Raw genomic sequence first — 18,276 nt, 5'->3', positions numbered from 1 at the left:
GTAGGATGTCGGTACCGGTTTGAATTACCGCGACCGACACTTTAACATATGCGTGTGCTTGTAGGCTGAATAAGGAAAGTAGGCTTGACTCGGCTTGATATAACAATTTACTAACGAAGCCCTGTGGGCGGAACAGACCATAATACAGTGCAGTCAATAAATCGTGCGAAGGCTTGAGAAAAGTTCAGTACCGTAAATTGTTCCGTACTTGGATTCAAGCTTTTTGTCAAGAGTTAGGACGTGGAACAGAAATCAACAATCAAAGATTAATATTCTTCTCGGGTACGCAGCCGGATCACAATATTTCCGCGGTCCAACTGGCTGCCATCTTCAGGTGAGAGTGCTGGTGCACGATCCCGCCGGAACTGACTTCCAAGCGCAAGCGGCGGCCACTATGTAGGCCGCAGAAGACCCACAACGCGTGCGCGAGAAGGTGCCGTAACTGCCCTCTAGCGCAGTAGACATACACCGCCGCCAGTGATGGAAACGCGAAATCGAGATATCGCTGTCAAAAATTAAAAAATAAAAATAAATAATTTTTTTTTATTCCGACGGTAGAACCACAGACCGTTGTTTTTTAATGTCAGATAACACTGGGTCCCAAGTCTTACTTAAAAGAAAACCCTTGTCTCTATTAATAAGATTGTCAGATAACCGAATCTCTATGGATTCTTTTAAAATACAGTCCCAATAGCGAGATGCAGGGGCAACCATTTGTGTCTCGTCATATAGTATTCTGTGTCCCTCGGTGAGACAGTGTTCCGTCACTGCAGACTTCTCAGGTTGAAGCAGCCTTGTGTGCCGCTGATGCTCAGCACATCGCTCCAGAATGGTCCGGATTGTCTGACCAATATAAGCCTTTCCACAGTGGCAAGGGATCTTGTAAACACCGGGCTTCCTCAAACCCAAGTCATCCTTAACAGAGCCAAGAAGCGCTCTAATCTTCGCTGGAGGACGAAAAATACTTTTGATGTGATATCTTTTCAGAATCCTTCCTATCTTCGAGGAAATGCTCCCAGCAAAAGGCAGAAGATACCTGCAAATCGGTTATGAATGGGAATGTATCGGAGAGATGACTTATTGTAAACAATTTACTGAAAACGTTATAATAATCAGAATAGGGCAGCAAACCAATGCAAAGTATAAATGCCGATGTCACAAAGAGAAGATAAAGAGAAAGAGCATATGATGACATTAAACAAATAATTGAGTATGTAAAAGGAGATTAATTATTAATCATGGAGGACTGTAGAGTTGCGTAGTGGAAGGAATAGAAAACAGAGTTGTGGGAGAATATGGAACCGATTGTGGGAATGAGAAAGGAAAAAGACTCCTCAATGACTTTCAGCTCCCTATCATACGCGAAATACCGATATCAGGATATTGAGTAATCGATAGACCTTGAAAATCAAATATTCCACTTGGCGTGCCCACATCAGTCTGCTGTCGACAAAGAGTCCAAGCCATTTGACTGACCTTCTTTCTGGAATAGTAAAAGACCCTAATCGTTTCTCGGGTGTTGTTGTTGTCCATCTCTGCCGTGTTAAGACAACCGCCAAAGATATGGTTCAAATGGCTCTAAGCACTATGCGACTTAACATCTGAGGTCATCAGTCTCCTAGACTTAGAACTTCTTAAACCTAACTCAGGACATCATACACATACATGCCCGAGGCAGGATTCGAGCCTGCGACGGTAACAGCAGCGCGGTTCCTGACTGAAGAGCCTAGAACCGCTCGGTCACAGCGGCCGACGAAGATTTGGTATCTTCCAGATTCAGTCCAGTTCTACACTTACGTGAATACAGTGCGTAAGCCGCTCGATCCAACCACCTTAGCGTCATCCTCAAGCCGAGAGGAAACGTGTACATGCAAATGTCATCGGCGTACATTAGGACTTTTACTGAAGGACCAAAAATTGTGTTACGGTCTGACGAGTACACTGCATGAAAGATAGGACTTGCGGCAGTTCTCTGTACACTCGGTCCATACAATGTATCGTCCTGTCGCCTGACGTAGATTTACACGTTGCCGTAGGAGAGACTAAACATTGCGGGTAATAAGGTCTGACACTAGCTTCCGTATCAGGATGCTCGCATCCACGCTATCATACGCACCGCAAACATCGAGAAAAAATGCCATCACGTAACCATTAGAAGCATAAATATGTTGTACGTCGGTAAGTTACCAGGTGTAAAGTATGAAACCGGAATTTCCCTATGGATGGCGCTAGGCGTCAGTGTAGGGCCAGTGAGATCGCGCCTGCAGCGCCATCTGCTTCCTGTAACGGCTGACGACGAATCTTAACACACAGTAGCCAAATTCTATACGTCGTATCTGTTTCCAACCCGTGAACATGTCCAGTTTTGTGCCTACCAACTACGATTTGTGGACAGCACTGGTTTTCTGTTATCATTTGAAGAAAATTTCTGCAGAATCGCATGGAATGCTTGTCGAAGCTTTCGGCGACTAAGCTTTTGGGAAAACACAGTGTTTCGAGTGGTTAAAAAAATTCAAACGTGGTGATTTTGAGGTGAGTAACGACGAGCGCCGGAAACCACGGAAAAATTTCGAAGACAAAGAATTGAAAGCCTTATTGGATGAAGATGATACTCAAACTCAACAGGAGCTAGCGGAACAGTTGGGTCTGACGCAGAATGCCGTTTTCTTCGGTTGAAAGCTGTGGGAAAGGTGCAGAAAGTGACAAAATACCTTCCGCATGAACTAAATGAAAGACAGCATGCAAATCTAAAGACCACTTGTGAAATACTGCTTGCCAGATACAAAAGAAAGTCGTTTCTCCCTGGAATAGTGACAGCTGATGAAAAAATGGATTTATTTTGAGAATCCTAAGCGTCGTAAATCATGAGTGAATCCAGGCAAACCATCGACATCCACTGTAAGGCCAAATCGCTTTGGAAAAGAGACAATGCTTTGTGCTTGGTGGCATCAGAAGGGTGGCATCTATTATGAACTGCTAAAACCTGGTGAAACCGTTAACACTGATCGCTACCAACAACAAATGATCGATTTAAACCGAGCATTACGTGAAAAACGACCGGAATATGGAAAAAAACGCAAAACAAAGTCATATTTCTCCATGATAACGCCCCATCACACAGCAAAACGGCCCAGGGAAACGATCGAGGAGTTCAGTGGAGCTGCTTATTCTCCAGACTTGACTCCATCCGATTATCATCTTTCTTCATCACTGGGACACGCTCTCGCAGAACAACAATTCGTATGAAAATGTACAAAAATGGTTCGCTGACTGGTTCGCTTCAAAAGAAGAACATTTTTTGGCATGGAATTCACAGCCTGCCGGAGAGGTGGGAGAAATGTATAAATAGCAATGGAGATTATTATGAATAAATATTGCTTATCAGTTTCAAGCAACAGAAGTATAATTATTGCAACTAAATTACGTTTTCATACTGCTAAACCTGGTAAGAGATTTGGGCTGTCTATCGTGTCTCTGCCTTTTCGAAATTATATTGAGAGCGGGGCAGAAGGGGTTCCTCTTAAACCACCATTCCAAACGGCGATTTATGATCCTTTCTAATGACTTAAACGCGAAAGAAGAAAGAGCGATGGGACAGTACGAACCACCCAAATTCGGGTCTTTGCTGGCCTTGAGTATGAGAACAATTACGTAAGTGTGCCATTCGTCCGGGAAACTGCTAAATTCCCACAAATGATTATAGATAACGAGTTATATGTGTGAGACTCCGCCCTGCAAATTGGCCAGCATTTTGTGGTGGATGTCGTCATGTCCTGGAGCAGCATTTCTGGTTCCTTGTAAGACGTTTCGCAGTTCTGAGAACTGAAATGGAGTCATTAAGGTTTGATTCGATGCCAGGGACGAAGGAGAAGCATCATGCGAGGTTGGTAGTGGTTCAGAGATGACCAATGGGGGCGTGACGATTTGTGCGAAGTCATTCAGCCTGCCATGTAAACCTTTACACAACAGGCACCTGTTTCGAAATTTGCGTATGGTGGATCAAACCGAAGACAACGGTGTTTCTCTGGTGTCTCACAAAACTGTTTCCAAGACTGATTTTTCGCTGTTTCAAAAGCCTTTTGGTAACGGCGGATACCAATTTGTATTTGAGATATTTCGCCCAAGTGCTTTCTCGTTTATAGAGGCTGTAAGTTAGCTTTTGTTTAGCAACTTGTCTTGAGCATTCCTGCTTCCACCATGGAACTGAAAGACCTTTCGCCCTCCGTATCGCTCTGACCTGGAATTTGGAAAATACGGCCGCCTTGCTTATTATTGGAACATATACTGTATTCGAACATTATGAAGTACCTCGAAGAAAACGATTTATTGACACATAGTCAGCACGGTTTCATAAAATATCGTTCTTGAGAAACACAACTAGCTCTTTATACTCATGAAGTAATAAGTGCTATCGACAGGGGATGTCAAATTGATTCCATATTCTTAGATTTCCAGAAGGCTTTCGACACCGTTCCTCACAAACGTCTTCTAACCGAACTGCATGTCTACGGAGTATCGCTTCAGTTGTGCGACTGGATTCGTGATTTCCTGTCAGAAAGGTCAGAGTTCGTAGTAATAGACGGAAACCATCGAGTACAACAGAAGTAATATCCTGCGTTCCCCAAGGAAGTGTTATAGGCCCTCTATTGTTCCTGATCTATATTAACGACATAGGAGACAATCTGAGAAGCCGTCTTAGATTGTTTGCAGATGATGCTGTCATTTACCTTCTTGTAAAGCCATCAGGTGATCAAACTACTTGCAAAATGATTTAGATAAGATATCTGTATGGTGCGATAAGTGGCAATTGACCCTGAATAAGGAAAAGTGTGAAGTTATTCACATGAGTACTAAAAGACATCAGCTAAATTTCGATTACGCGATAAGCCACACAAATCTGAAGGCTGTAAACTCAACTAAATACTTAGGGATTACAATAACAAATAACCTAAATTGGAACGATCACATAGATAACAACGTGGGTAGAGCAAACCAAAGACGGCGATTCACTGGCAAAACACTTAGAAGGTGCAACAGGTCTACTAAAGAGACTACTTACACCACGCTTGTCCTCCCTATTCTGGAGTATTGCTGTGCGGTGTGGGATCTGCGTCAGATGGGACTGACGGATGACATCGAAAAAGTACAGATAAGGGCGGCTCGTTTTGTATTATCGTGAAATAGGGGAGATAGTGTCACAGACATGATACGTGAATTGGAGTGGTAATCATTAAAACAAAGGCGTTTTTCGTTGCGACGGGATCTTCTCATGAAATTTCAATCGCCAGTTTTCTCCTCTGATTGCGAAAACATTCTGTTGGTACCCACCTACATAGGGAAAACTGATCATCACGATAAAATAAGAGAATTCAGGGCTCGGACAGAAAAATTTAAGTGCTCGTTTTTCACGCGTGCCGGTCGAGAGTGGAACGTAGAGAGACAGCTTGAAGGTGGTTCATTCAACCCTCTGCCAGGCACTTTATTGTGAAGAGCAGAGTAATGACGTAAATGTAGACGAGGGAAAAGAACAGATTGTAACGTTCGTCTGCGGGCCCTTGCAAGAAACCTGCGTGAAGGTGTTCCTTGATATTTGTTTTATATGCCTCCGACTCTGATTTATCGTAATTATTCGAATACCAAGTGATCAGATCCCAGTGGGTAGCGGCAGACCTCCCACTTAAATTTTTGAAAGATATTCGAAGAACGCAGAGTCATGTTTATTGCAGACGAACGTCTTCCAGGTCCCGGGATGAGTGTTGGGCAACCGATGTTCAGAATATGTAAACTGAATTAATATGATGTCCAAAACAGCTGCTCCAGATCCATCATTCATTTCGCATCACCAGGTCATATGGTGCGCATTGAAGTCTCTACAAAACAGGAAAGGGGGCGCGCGGTGATTGACCAATGTATGCCACACATCAGTTTCGATTTTGGTTCTTGGACGGTTTATAGTGCCACTATGGAGAGGTCTAAAGTCTTGAAGTGAGTGTTCGCCGCTACAGCCTGAAAGCCTCTTTATGTGTGTGGTCGTCGTATGTAGCAGAAGCAGGAACTGAGGATCGAACGAACATTGCTACTTCGCCTTTTCCGTCATGACTGTCTTTCCGAAAATTGTGAAAGCCTGGAAGCGAGAACAATGAATGTGGTTTAAACCAAGTGAAGGTAATTCTCTTCGCAGGGTTCCTTTGTTGGAAATGATCGACCTGGCATCCCATTGTAGAATTTTAATCACTGTTTTCCTGAATCAGGGTTTCCAGTAACATCTGGTAACGCTGCGAAATCGACTGGTCCTTGTGGTGCTGTTTGGGTTTCGTTAATGACCCGCACGATAAGATTGAAAAGTTTTTCTTGCAAAATGAGTGATCCTGGAACGGACATTCTACCTGTTTCCATCTCCAGAGTAAAACTTCTGTTACTAGAGCTTTCCAGTGACATGGTAGAGTGGTGTTGCGGTGGGCACGGATTACTGCGGATCTGTCGCAGGGGCAGTGTGTCCGGGTGTAGAGATGGAGGTAGCCTCCATTGGGGCGCAGGTCCTGGGCGGGCGGCCTGGCGTCGCTGCTTTGTAGCTGTATATCTGTGCGGCTGAGCCCGCAGAGGTGAGAAGGCTCGTTAATAATGCACGGATGGTAGAGATTGCGCTGCTTCGGCATACGGCCTATGTGAGATAGCCGTCTCGGCTACCTTGGCTGGTAGCGATTTCCTTAATGCACCTCTGGCGCGCCTACTACTCGCGGTTTATCGCCTCATGCGCCTGGTTTCAGTGAACACACCTCGGCTCAGTGGACGGGCAGTCGGCTCGCGCATCATCTCCTCCACATTTGGCGGCACTGGCTGCTTACATGATTAAATCTGAGAAAATTAAAACATTGCCGCACGGAAGGGTCACGTATATCCACCGGGATCACATGCCGTAATGTGAAACAAAGTCTGGCAGTACTTGCGAAGCAAACCGAACCACACACGTGCCAAATATTGTGGTAGAGGTAATTCCGCCTGTCATCATCTTTTTTGACGTGCGCCTGACTTTCAAGATGGTTTGGGGTGAAACTATCGTGTATGCAGAAGTTCTTATTCAATTAAGCTGGTGTCAACGTTTCTGATTACGCCCTGGCGCGTTATGGCGTGACTTGGTTTTCAGTTTTATAGTTGGTGAGCAGTAAATACCGGGGACTCCAACAATAAGTTAGCTGCTCTGGGAGAGTCAAGTTCTTTATGAAAGACATCATATTTACGCCAGTGACTGTAACATTTTCTTTATTTCACGATTGCAATTTTGGCCTTAGGTCATTATCAAGTACAGATTTTTGTGGCATTTGATAATGGCCTAAAGCCGTAACTACAATCGTAAAATAAAAAAAGTGTTACAGTCACTGGCGTTAATATGATGTCTTTCATAAAGTTCTACATGACTGTGAATTCCAGATATAAAAAATTAATTAACTTTGATTCTGTTCCGTCCTATTATTAAGAAATTTGTAATGTCTTGGCTGCTCTGTGAATTCGTTGTGTACACAAGTTGCCATCGGATGCAGCCTAAAAACATTTCCTGCACTTCCTTCAACATATGTACAGAAAGGGCCAATGTCACTGCTTCGATAATGGTTGTTTTTCTTCACGGAATAAGCTAACCTGCGGGAGGGAGCAGCAATGTTTGTATCACGAACTGGTGCAATACTAGAAGAGTTTGCAAGTGCAGATTCAGCTGCGGGGCTCTCTGGCAACGCTTTATCCGCGCACTGATGCGATAAGCTGGCTACTTCCTTTGTTTGGTTGCTGTAGTGTTCCACGGCGAGTGCTGTTCTTTCGTCGGTTGTCTTCTCTTCCTCATGCTCGAATGTCCGCTGCTGTACGGCAGGCGAAGCACCGGTACCGGGCGAGGTGGTGGTGTCATTACTGGGATAATCACTGAGAACTTCCGTGACCTCCACGACCGCTGTGTGTAGCGGCTGCTGGTCTGGCGTGGAATGACGCGCCGCCGCCGACAAAGGGGCCCGGTAGCAAAATTTTATTCTAACTCAATGGGTAAGCCTATTTCATTGCTCCAAGCTTTAAAATCTAATTTTGAGAATCGCAACTTTTGAGGCAAGTGGGCTCTGGCACATGTGTTCAGACACTTAGATTCTGATTGTACAGTGCAAGAGAACTCACTGTCTTCACCTTATTTCTTGTCAAATAGGAAACCAGAACAGGAGGTGTCTGACACAAAGAAAACCTTTATTATAAGAAGTAGCCAAATATAATGAGTTCCGCTCGCTGCAGAGCTGGTTGAGACACACATCTAATCGCTGCTGGTAACTAAAAGGTCCGGTGCTGCAGCTAGACGACACAAGTGCAGTCACAAAGTGTACTGGGCTGGGAAAAAAGTGAGACGGAGAGCTCAACACCTTGAATGCCTCGTTATTAATATAGAAATGTGTGTGTGTGTGGGGGGGGGGGGAGGGGGGAGGGGAGATCATGCACTATTAGGGAAACGTATTACACGCAGTAAAAGAAACTGCTGGTACTATGTCAGGTCGCGACGCATGTGGCACGATGAAATCAGTTTCATTCAGTGATTACAGTTTCAAGAGGAATTGACGAGTTGACGAGTTAGCTTTTGATGTGCAACATAAGTTTTTTGATGCGTTGAAGAACAGAGAATTTGTAATGCGTATTGATGAACCGTTAGCTATAGTCAAGGAACCTTTGCTGGGGACCTAATTCATTAATCGGAAATTCGAGGTAATATAGGAAATGTTTCTTCCAGAAATTTAACCAACTATACAAAATACTCTTCTCTCTGTTATAAATTGGAATATATTTTTAAAGAATACACAAAATCCTTTTGCTAACATACTTGCGTGTCCAACCGATGGAGCTGCGTCCGTGATTGGCAGATATCACTGACTTTTGGACACTTTAATATTAATCTTCTGTTCATTAAAGATAAATTTCTACCTACATCATTGTTTTTATGTTCTCCTTGTCTATAAACTAGTAGTTTAAGTTCGAATTATTCATTCTTGCCCGTAGAATGTCTTCCCCATTATAAGTAAATTGTCATTCTGTCATCGTAATACTCAATTTTAATTATTCGTCTGAAGAAAATACCTCTTTGATCATTCTTACAGTGAATACCAATATGTTAAAAGTATCAAATTTTACAGAAATGTGTTCAGTATTGTGAAATATACGTTTTAGTTTTGAAGAAGGAAACTTCGAAAATTTCGTTGAAATTGTTTTTTAAAAATATATTTGGACATAAATAAAAGTAAATTTACGTAATCTAAATACAGATTTATTTATAAAATCTTTCCCATTTTTCTGACTGGGTGTTGTGTGCTGTCCTTAGGTTAGTTAGGTTTAAGTAGTTCTAAGTTATAGGGAACTGATGACCATAGATGTTAAGTCCCATAGTGTTCAGATCAATTTGAACCATTTTTCTCATTTTTCAGCTGTGATTATGGCATTGCTAAGTACATAAGAGTTTGCATAGAAGGTATACTTCGATTTTACACCAAGAAGATCTGTGGTGCCGACGTCGCGGTGGTGTTAAATGGGACGCGGGGCCGGTGTGCCCTGGTCACCATTTCAAAGCGACAAGAGGATGCTTAGTCGATAAAGATTGAAAACCACTGCCTTAGGCCATGGCCTAATACCCATAATATCTATGCAGCTCTTGCAATTGACATTTCACCACCGACTTTTTGAATTGTTCACGTTCGATTCCTGGCACGAGGACTCTTTCAGGTTCCGCCCGCCATAAGACGCGCCATAAAGCCAAACTGATAGCCGGAAGTAAGGCACAGAGAGATCCATTTGAGCTAAACGGCTGGGGAACGTCAACTCTGGCATTTTTCTTACAACCAAGAAAAGCCTCCTTAGAACCACTGAACTGATTTGGGTACTGGAGCCATTATTAATTTGTTTAGAGCTAAAAATATGGATGTCTAGTCATTATACGTGTATTGATTTGTGCGTATTAATAAGTAAAGTTAGTAAATAGCTTGGCATGGATAGACGTGTTGTGTATGCTGGTTACTGACCCGTCTGTGAAAATGACTAATCTGCAACAACGTCTGAAATCCATCGATTCACTTTATATACCAAAATTATGTGGTTTCTTGGCCCCGACCAGTCATTTCAATCACACACTGTCACTCATGTCTACCAGAAGCAGCTACATTCTATGTTTTCTTTCTCTATATATACGTGGCCTATAACAGATGCCGTGTGTGGACAGCAGGAGATAAACTCTGACAGCGAATAGCATCATTCATCGGAAATGCTACACTGGGAGTCGAAACAGCTGCCCCGAGACCAATCTGTCCACACTGTATATAAGGTCGAGCCAAGATTCGCTGGGAAATCCTTACACATTCTCCATAAAGTCCCAGTCTCTGACCATAGTTTTGGAGATCTGAAGAAACTGGTGGCCGTCGATTAGTGTCGGACCAAGAGGTGCACATCTGGGCGCAATCATGGTTCTGCAGGCAACCACAGACAATTTTCCATTAAGGCACTGAGCGTCTTGTCTTACAGTGGGATACATGTGTTAACAGTTATGACGATTACTTTTGAAACAGTAAACAACTGGTTACTTACATTTTCCCGTCTGGCTTATTTACATTTGACTGCCCCTTATATTAATTATTATTGTAGAAGTCTGTGGTACATCGAAAGTGTGAACGGCAAGTTTAATTGGGGTGGGGTTGGGGGGGGGGGGGGGGGGGGGGAGGAAGGCTTGAAGAGCCTGTAACGCTCGTCCGCCTCCAAAGGCCAAAGGAACGAACACAGAATCCGCGCCTGTTCGCGAAACATTTTCGCGCAGTTTATCAGCTACGATGCTATCGATGTGTGGACGACCTTTCATGCATTATGAATTGCCTGTACTCGACCAGCTGAGGTCGTGTTTCTTCCTTTTTTACCATGCAGTTACTGAATGAAATTTGGAAATTTGTGGGAAGGTCTTATGAGACCAAACTGCTGAGATCATCCATGTGGAAAATTGAACTCTACATTCGTTCGAGAGTCATTTCAGTTCCGGCTTGAAGTCTCTAACCGACATTTCGTCAACTGCCACGATTCGATACGAGAAAACTTGACTTTCAAAAATGTTTGTTTCACCAACGTTGGGAACTCTAGGCGGTTGCAGTTCTATTCAGCACTCAATCAGCGAGGGAGCCATCGCGCAGTAATTTCTGTCAATAGTCAAATTACCGTATAGTGCAAGATCGAATTCCTGTATCTTCCGAAGTACCACAACTTGTTCCATGATGATTTTCGAGAGCTTCTGCTATAAGTTTCAGAATTCGTTCATCTGCTTATGTTTTTGGCCTTCCTGGTCATGGACCATTGTTTATGTCCACACAATGTTCACAAAACGATTGGTCAAACGACGAAGAGTCCACTGTTAAAGAAAACTCACTTAAAGCACTACAAATTTCGATCCGATTTATGTCATGCAACTTTTCGACCTTACTGTACGATCTTTGATGTTCAACAAATACAGAACACGAAAACAGTGAGAACGTCATTTCTAACTTCTACATCTACATCTACTTCCGTTATTACAAAACAAAATACGTCAGTGAAAACAAAACACGACCTTCCTCCACAGGTGTTGGCTTACACTAGACAAAACGAACAATCTCGATAAGTTATTCACTCTACAGGTGCCAACCTGTTCATTTTTATGAAATGACCCTCACATGTACGACTAACCGACTAGTACTGAAATTCGTAAAAATTCGTTTACTTGTGTCAAAAGAATAAGGATAAAAATTTTCGTGTAATTTAAACATAAATGGAAACTTATAAGATGTACTGGTGTGTGGTAGGTTTCCTGGCTACCGGCGACTCCGTGGTGCCCGGCAACATGGGCTTCAAGGACCAGGTGATGGCGTTGCGCTGGGTGCGCGACAACATCGCCAGCTTCGGCGGGGATCCTGACAACGTCACCATCTTCGGGGTCAGCGCAGGCGGCTGGTCTTGCCACGCGCTGATGATGTCGCCGCTAGCTAAGGGTGAGAGCCACCGGCCTGTACTTCCCTCGATTCCATCACGCAATCCTGTGGTCTCGTATCCTCCGTCGAGTTATTTGCGTGGTGCTCATCGCGCAAAGTATGTGGAAATGTACACACCATCAAAATTACAGTTCCAGAAACGGAGACGAGCAGCGATATTTTATCTTTTCTGTGTATACAGTATCATACGAAGCACACGTTATTAAGTTTGTAGATGGTTTGGATTATAGGAGAGAGCCGTGCAGTATTGAGTAGGATAATTTTTTTGACTTTACTACTGTATAACTATGGTGGTTAGTGGGAATATTAATATTCTGTTTTCTTACCTCAAGACATGTGTAATAATTATTATGTTTTATTTATAGTACTTCATTGCATCAAAAGTAAAAGAGGTACAGTTACAAGGCTTCTAGAAAGTGTTTTGTAATTCCGGCCATCGATTTTTCTGTGATAACATCGGTTGTCAATGATACATTGCACTGGCAATTGTTAAATAAGTATAGAATAGATAGCATGGGAACTTATTGTTACTCAGTTCACGAATATTTAGCTCGCTGTTTTACAGGCATAGGAAAGACAAAATATTCTTCTGTCCCTTACATCCCACATGTGCTCAACCTGCACGCTTGGACACAGCGCCCAGTCTTCTTCAGATGACTACAAGCACATAGCTCTCCTTTCAGTCTGTTCTGTTGACCCATCATTTCCAGTAAATTGGAGTTTTCTTTGCCACTTTGTAATTGGCTTTCAATAACCAGCCTTTGCTCTGTTATTTTATTTTGGAACATCCAACGTAAGTTCTTTCTTTGACTTTCTTTCAGATTTTTTTCTGGTTTTCATGTCTTCTCTTCGACGCCGACTTTTATCTTTTCTAATTGTTGATAACGCTTCAGCTACCTCCCTCGCGCTCATTTTGTTACACATAACCTTACTGAAAACAATTTTCATGCAATCTTCATTCTGTTTTCCTCTTTTCTTTTCATTTCCCGCCATTTCAATCTGAAAACAAGTATAAAGAAGAAAATATACATTAACATTTGAAATTACTATACAGGAAACATGCAGTAGGATCTAGCCATATTTTATATAAATTCTCATGAAACGTTTGTTAGGTGTCATTCCTTAACATAGATAGCCAAAGTAAATTAATCACATGCCATAAAAACGTGTACTACAGACCTCAAAATATCTTCCGTGCACTAAGAGAAACAGCACCGACTTCAAGCACTCAGAGCAGAAAAAGCATTGGAGAGAGGAACAAGATGTTGGACTCTAGTGCACATGGACAAACACGCTTGTATCTGCTTACTGTACACTTCTGCTGTTTGGAGACGCAAAGCGAAATCACAGTAGTGTCTGATACTGCATGACTCTCCCCTAAAGGGTAAGAACTGTAGTACGCAGCAACGCTGGCTCTGACCTATCTGGGTACCGAGTGGAACTGAACTTGGCAGGAGTCTGTAATTTCACGCTGCTTCAACTCTATCCCAGGGTTGATCAGACATAGTATGTGGTGACAGGTCTAAGACTGGCTATACGAACCAGAGGTGATCGTGGTTTGTACCCACTGGCACCCAGCACCATCACACTAGGTTCTAGATCCATATGGCAGATACCAATGTTTATAGTCCTCACTCTCATTTTATAGTCCGTGGTGATTCAGACACCGTCGTGCTGTATGTGTGAGTACTTACGTTGCTGCAAACAAGCACAACTCCTGACTCAAGCCACGTGATGTGGCTGTACTATCCTGAACAGCCTAGTGAACAACTTGGGCGACCTCGTAAGTCACCTATTCAAGGCCGACCAGTCCACCAACTCTCCCTGGCAAGCAGGTCTGCCTGACACATTCTCCTTTGTGTGGACGACCTTACAGCTGTCGGGTCTGGGGTCCTGCTGCATGATCTCCATTGGAGCAGCTCTGACCTCTATCTGCCACTCCACACTCCATCCGCTACACAGTCGCAGGGTGCCCACACATGGCCAGGTGGGACCGTGACCTGCTCGGCACATGGTGGGGAGGGGTGGATGGGTTGGCCAACTCGTTGGCCTGAGTATGGGTGGCTTTAGGTGCTGCCAATCGCCATACCACAGTGCTCACATTATTTGTACCGCTACCGACCTGGTCTGAACACTGTGTCAAGTATACTTACGGTGTAAATTTTTAGACAATATAGTTATATGGAGATAAACGGCGATTAATTTACTTATAATTAATTATTCAGAACGACAGTCGCATTATTTATTTTGCCGCCAACCGGTTTCAACCTGCAATGTGGTCATCTTCAAGATAATTTACACCATTTGGTCTCTTGCTGGAGTCGTCACCCTGCCTGTTCACGGTTGGTAACTAGGTACCAAGGCAGCGTGACTACCAAATGGTGTAAATTGTCCTGAAGATGGCCCCATTGCGGGTTGAAACCGGTTGGCGGCAAAATAAATAATGCGATTGTGACTGTCATTCTGAATAATTGACTTACGGTGTACACAACGAATGTGACGAAAAGAGTGTAAGAAGATCTTACCGCTTAACATTACTGATATTTACACCCAGCAAGAGCGTGAATAGAGCACTTATTCGACGAAGGGGACACAAGAAAGAATTATGATAATATGGGGGATCATAATCTGTACTTTCGTAAAATAGTTCTCTGAGCTCTAATTATTTAACAGCGCGTGACTCACTGCCTTGTTAATATAGGATTGCGTGAAGCGGTTTTAGAATTTGTTAAAATTTATGTCTCCCTGGAGCGTTCATACTGACAAAAAAACGTAAACTTAATCTCAGGGATTGTACTTCGTGCTATCACATTAAAATATTGCTGCAGGGTATCTTTACTATAGTGAAATTTAGTTAAAAGAAACCTTGTAATGAAAGAAGGTATTTCCCTTTTTTAAACGTAATAATCTTTGTCCTGTCGAGAAGCGGCCAATATCTGAACTTAGCTGAATGTTCTTTGTTTTTACCTTAATACTACATAAATTAATATATTCACTTTCTTTTCCTTAATAATTATGGTGAGTCTTTTAAAGCGTCCGTTGGTGACGGAACGCAATGAAATTATTCCTATGCAAGATGTCTGCCACGAATGGTCGATTGTTTGTCCGTTCTTGTTAATTACCCAGTGTACTGAAAACCTTACAAACAAAATGTTTAGTTCTGCCTGAAGGCCACTAGGCATATGAAAGAGAAGTAAATGATAAGCATAAATTACCATATATTATTTAAGATTTAGCTTCGAGACTAGGACAGAGAGTGAGCAAAAAACGGAGGTGAGTAAAAGAACAATTAATTACCACAAAGATCGTAAACAATTATTTTATAGAGTCTGTTTGTACCATTATTACTTCACTTCATTATAAATTACCTTTATGACAGCTCATTGCCACGCCCATTTTCAGAGCTTTCTTTCTTTTACAATTTTTATTTTACTTTGTTTTTTTTGTCTCACTTGTCCTCACACGATTTAATATTTTGTACCATGTACCGGTACACTGTCCATGTGCAAACAACACGATTCCTGACTCAAGCCACATGATGTGGCTGTACTATCCTCAACAGCCTAGTGAACAACTAACAACTTGTACGCCCTCTTAAGTCACCTATTCACAGGCCGACCAGTCCACCAACTCTCCCTGACAAGCAGGCCTGCCTGACACATTCGCCTTTGTGTGGACGATTTTATTGCTATCACAGGGTGCCCACACACAGTCAGACGGGACAGTGACCTGCTCAGCAGGGATGCGAGTGGTGGATGGGTCGGCGAACTCGTTGGCCTGTGAATGGGTGGCTTTAGGCGCTACCAATCACCATACCACAGTGCTCACATTGATTCCTGTCAGGTCACCGAAGTTATGTGCGTCGGGATTAGCTGGCACTTTGTTGGTTGACCAAGTGGTTTTGCCGAGTACTGTTGGCAAGCGTTGCGCACTCAGCCCTCGTGAAGCTAATAGAAGAGCTACTTGACTGAGAATTACTGTTGCCAGTCACGAAAACTGATAACGGATGGGAGAGTGGTGTGGTGACCACACGTCGCTCCAGTCCAGATGGGTTGTGGATGACACGGTGGTCGGCTGGTACCGTTGGGGTTTGAAGGCCTGTTGGAACACAGTTTTCTTTTCTTGTTCCTTAGGCGTTCGTCGTGTGGAATTATTGAGATCTTACATGGCGCTGAATACGGCGCTTCTCGAAGCGTCTATTCCATATTTATCCGACAATCATGAGATCGCGACAAATGCGTAAAGAATTGTTATGGAACGATGAAACCAGGCTTGCTAGGTGACATTTCTGATGCGTCTGATACTGATACATTATGGTAGACGATACTCCTACTTACACAAAGCGTTATATCATCTTACAACAACTTCCTAATGTGAAACCTCTGCAGAACGTGGATAGTGTCACCCATCGTACTTTGTACGAGTGTGCCGAACTGTGGATCATATCCATGTCCTATATGTAGCGAACCTCATGCCAGCTTAACGTTTGTTACTTTGCTGCTTCATGATGTTGCGATTTTAATGGCCAGGATTGTTTTTATTTCTTCACCTCTCTCCTGTCACAACTTCCTTGCACGCTGTGTGGTTCCTTAGTGGATAAAGGAGCGATGAACAGATGCTATTCATGAACAGAGAATTCAGATATTAATTTATTCTCCAGCTAATATCAAGCAGTAAAAATAATACATGATATTTTTTGCTGTAGTAGCAGCGACAGTTCTTAATAGTAGCTTTGAATCTCGAAATATGTATCGATGCAAATGATTTACAGTTCAGTCTTCAATACTATGACTATTCGGCAGCCGGCCGGTGTGGCCGTGCGGTTCTAGGCGCTTCAGTCTGGAACCGCGTGACCGCTACGGTCGCAGGTTCGAATCCTGCCTCGGGCATGGATGTGTGTGATGTCCTTAGGTTAGTTAGGTTTAAGTAGTTCTATGTTCTAGGGGACTGATGACCTCAGATGTTAAGTCCCATAGTGGTAAGAGCCATTTGAACCACTATTCTGCAAATGACGAGCCCTGGCCATTATGAAAGCCTTTACATGTTATTGAACTCAGACACTAAAGGAGCTCAGAGCTCAGTACATGAATGTTCGAACTTAAGTACACCCGCTGCTGGAGCTCCAGAAGGTGGGGGGGGGGGGGGGGGGCTCCCTGCATCTCATTGGCAGCAGCGTAATCGTTGATGCCAGATCCCTCCTGCTGCGGTGGCGGCTGTAGGGAACGCGGCGAAGTAATGTGGCGCGCGTATTTGAAACTGCGGCCGACGGGATCACGGGCGATAACTCATGCCCAAGCAATACTGTGTAATGCAGTTCCTTTGTGCCTCACATGTAATATTAAACTAACGGTGTCCAATTTTTGTATCACTCTCTTGTTCGGTTTCAGAAACCAAACGACAAACACATTCGGCGCCACCGTCTCTTGCGGGCTGCTTGAATTTGTGCGCAAAAAGGCCAGATTGGCTAACTTCAGTGCTAATCGCTCGGAAATGGCGCAACGTATCTAATTTTTTTCTTAACAGTTATTTCTCACCACCGCCTAACCTGCAACACCCTTAAAAACTTTCAGAAGTTTCATTATATGTATTATTTCATTTCGTTTATTATTTTAATCCCTCATTGCCAATGCGTCACATGTAGTACTTTCAACAGTCCCGATTTTTCCTGTGCAATTCCCATTTTTATCGAAAAGCCATTCTGCTCCAGAGTGTGATCGGACTAATCTTTTAATTACGAAGAAAAGCTGATCCAGTTCCAAACAGTTAAGAGGTTACACACATTTATTAATAACTTAATAGCTTCCACATAGACAGTGAGATACGTTGAAATCAGTGAAGTAGTTCGTAGTACTATGTCAATGTTTTACAAATGTTTCATTTCGCTGGGGAAATTATTGTGAATTTTGATTTATTTAAGATTCTAAGGAATGAATTAATGCTTCCATCAAAAAATAAGAATGCATACAGAATGTTTTCTACACGCACAAGTGAATGTAAAATCTTTACACTTCACTTTACTACGATACATCGTATTTGCGTAATACCAGTAGACATTAGAAGACATTTTCGTAAGGAATGCTCTCTTTGCCTGTGCTAGGAACTCTCTTACGTCTTCCTTGTCTCGTCTGTTCGTTTCCAGGGTAGCAGGATTGCGTAACATCTTCTACTTCGTAGATGTTATGTTTATCGATACTATCTGTTGTGCTTTTCCTCGGTATGTTCGACTTTCTTCGGTTTTGTGTCAGTCCATTGTGTTTCCTCATAA

At 43.0% G+C, this 18,276-nt stretch overlaps 1 protein-coding gene across 1 annotated transcript in view; it reads left to right on the top strand.

Annotated features, from left to right (window-relative positions):
• Nucleotides 1–18,276, top strand: part of LOC126334671 (esterase FE4-like) — a 79,966-nt gene that overhangs the window by 14,562 nt on the left and 47,128 nt on the right. The window contains exon 4 of the mRNA XM_049997136.1: nucleotides 11,826–12,011. Coding sequence (XP_049853093.1) covers nucleotides 11,826–12,011 — 186 coding nt within the window. The remainder of the gene's footprint in view (nucleotides 1–11,825; nucleotides 12,012–18,276) is intronic.

This window comes from Schistocerca gregaria, chromosome 2 (genome assembly GCF_023897955.1).
Source record: "Schistocerca gregaria isolate iqSchGreg1 chromosome 2, iqSchGreg1.2, whole genome shotgun sequence".
Classification (NCBI taxonomy): domain Eukaryota; kingdom Metazoa; phylum Arthropoda; class Insecta; order Orthoptera; family Acrididae; genus Schistocerca; species Schistocerca gregaria.
The sequence above is the reverse complement of the archived record's forward strand: the minus strand, read 5'-3'. Positions and strand labels throughout refer to the sequence as shown.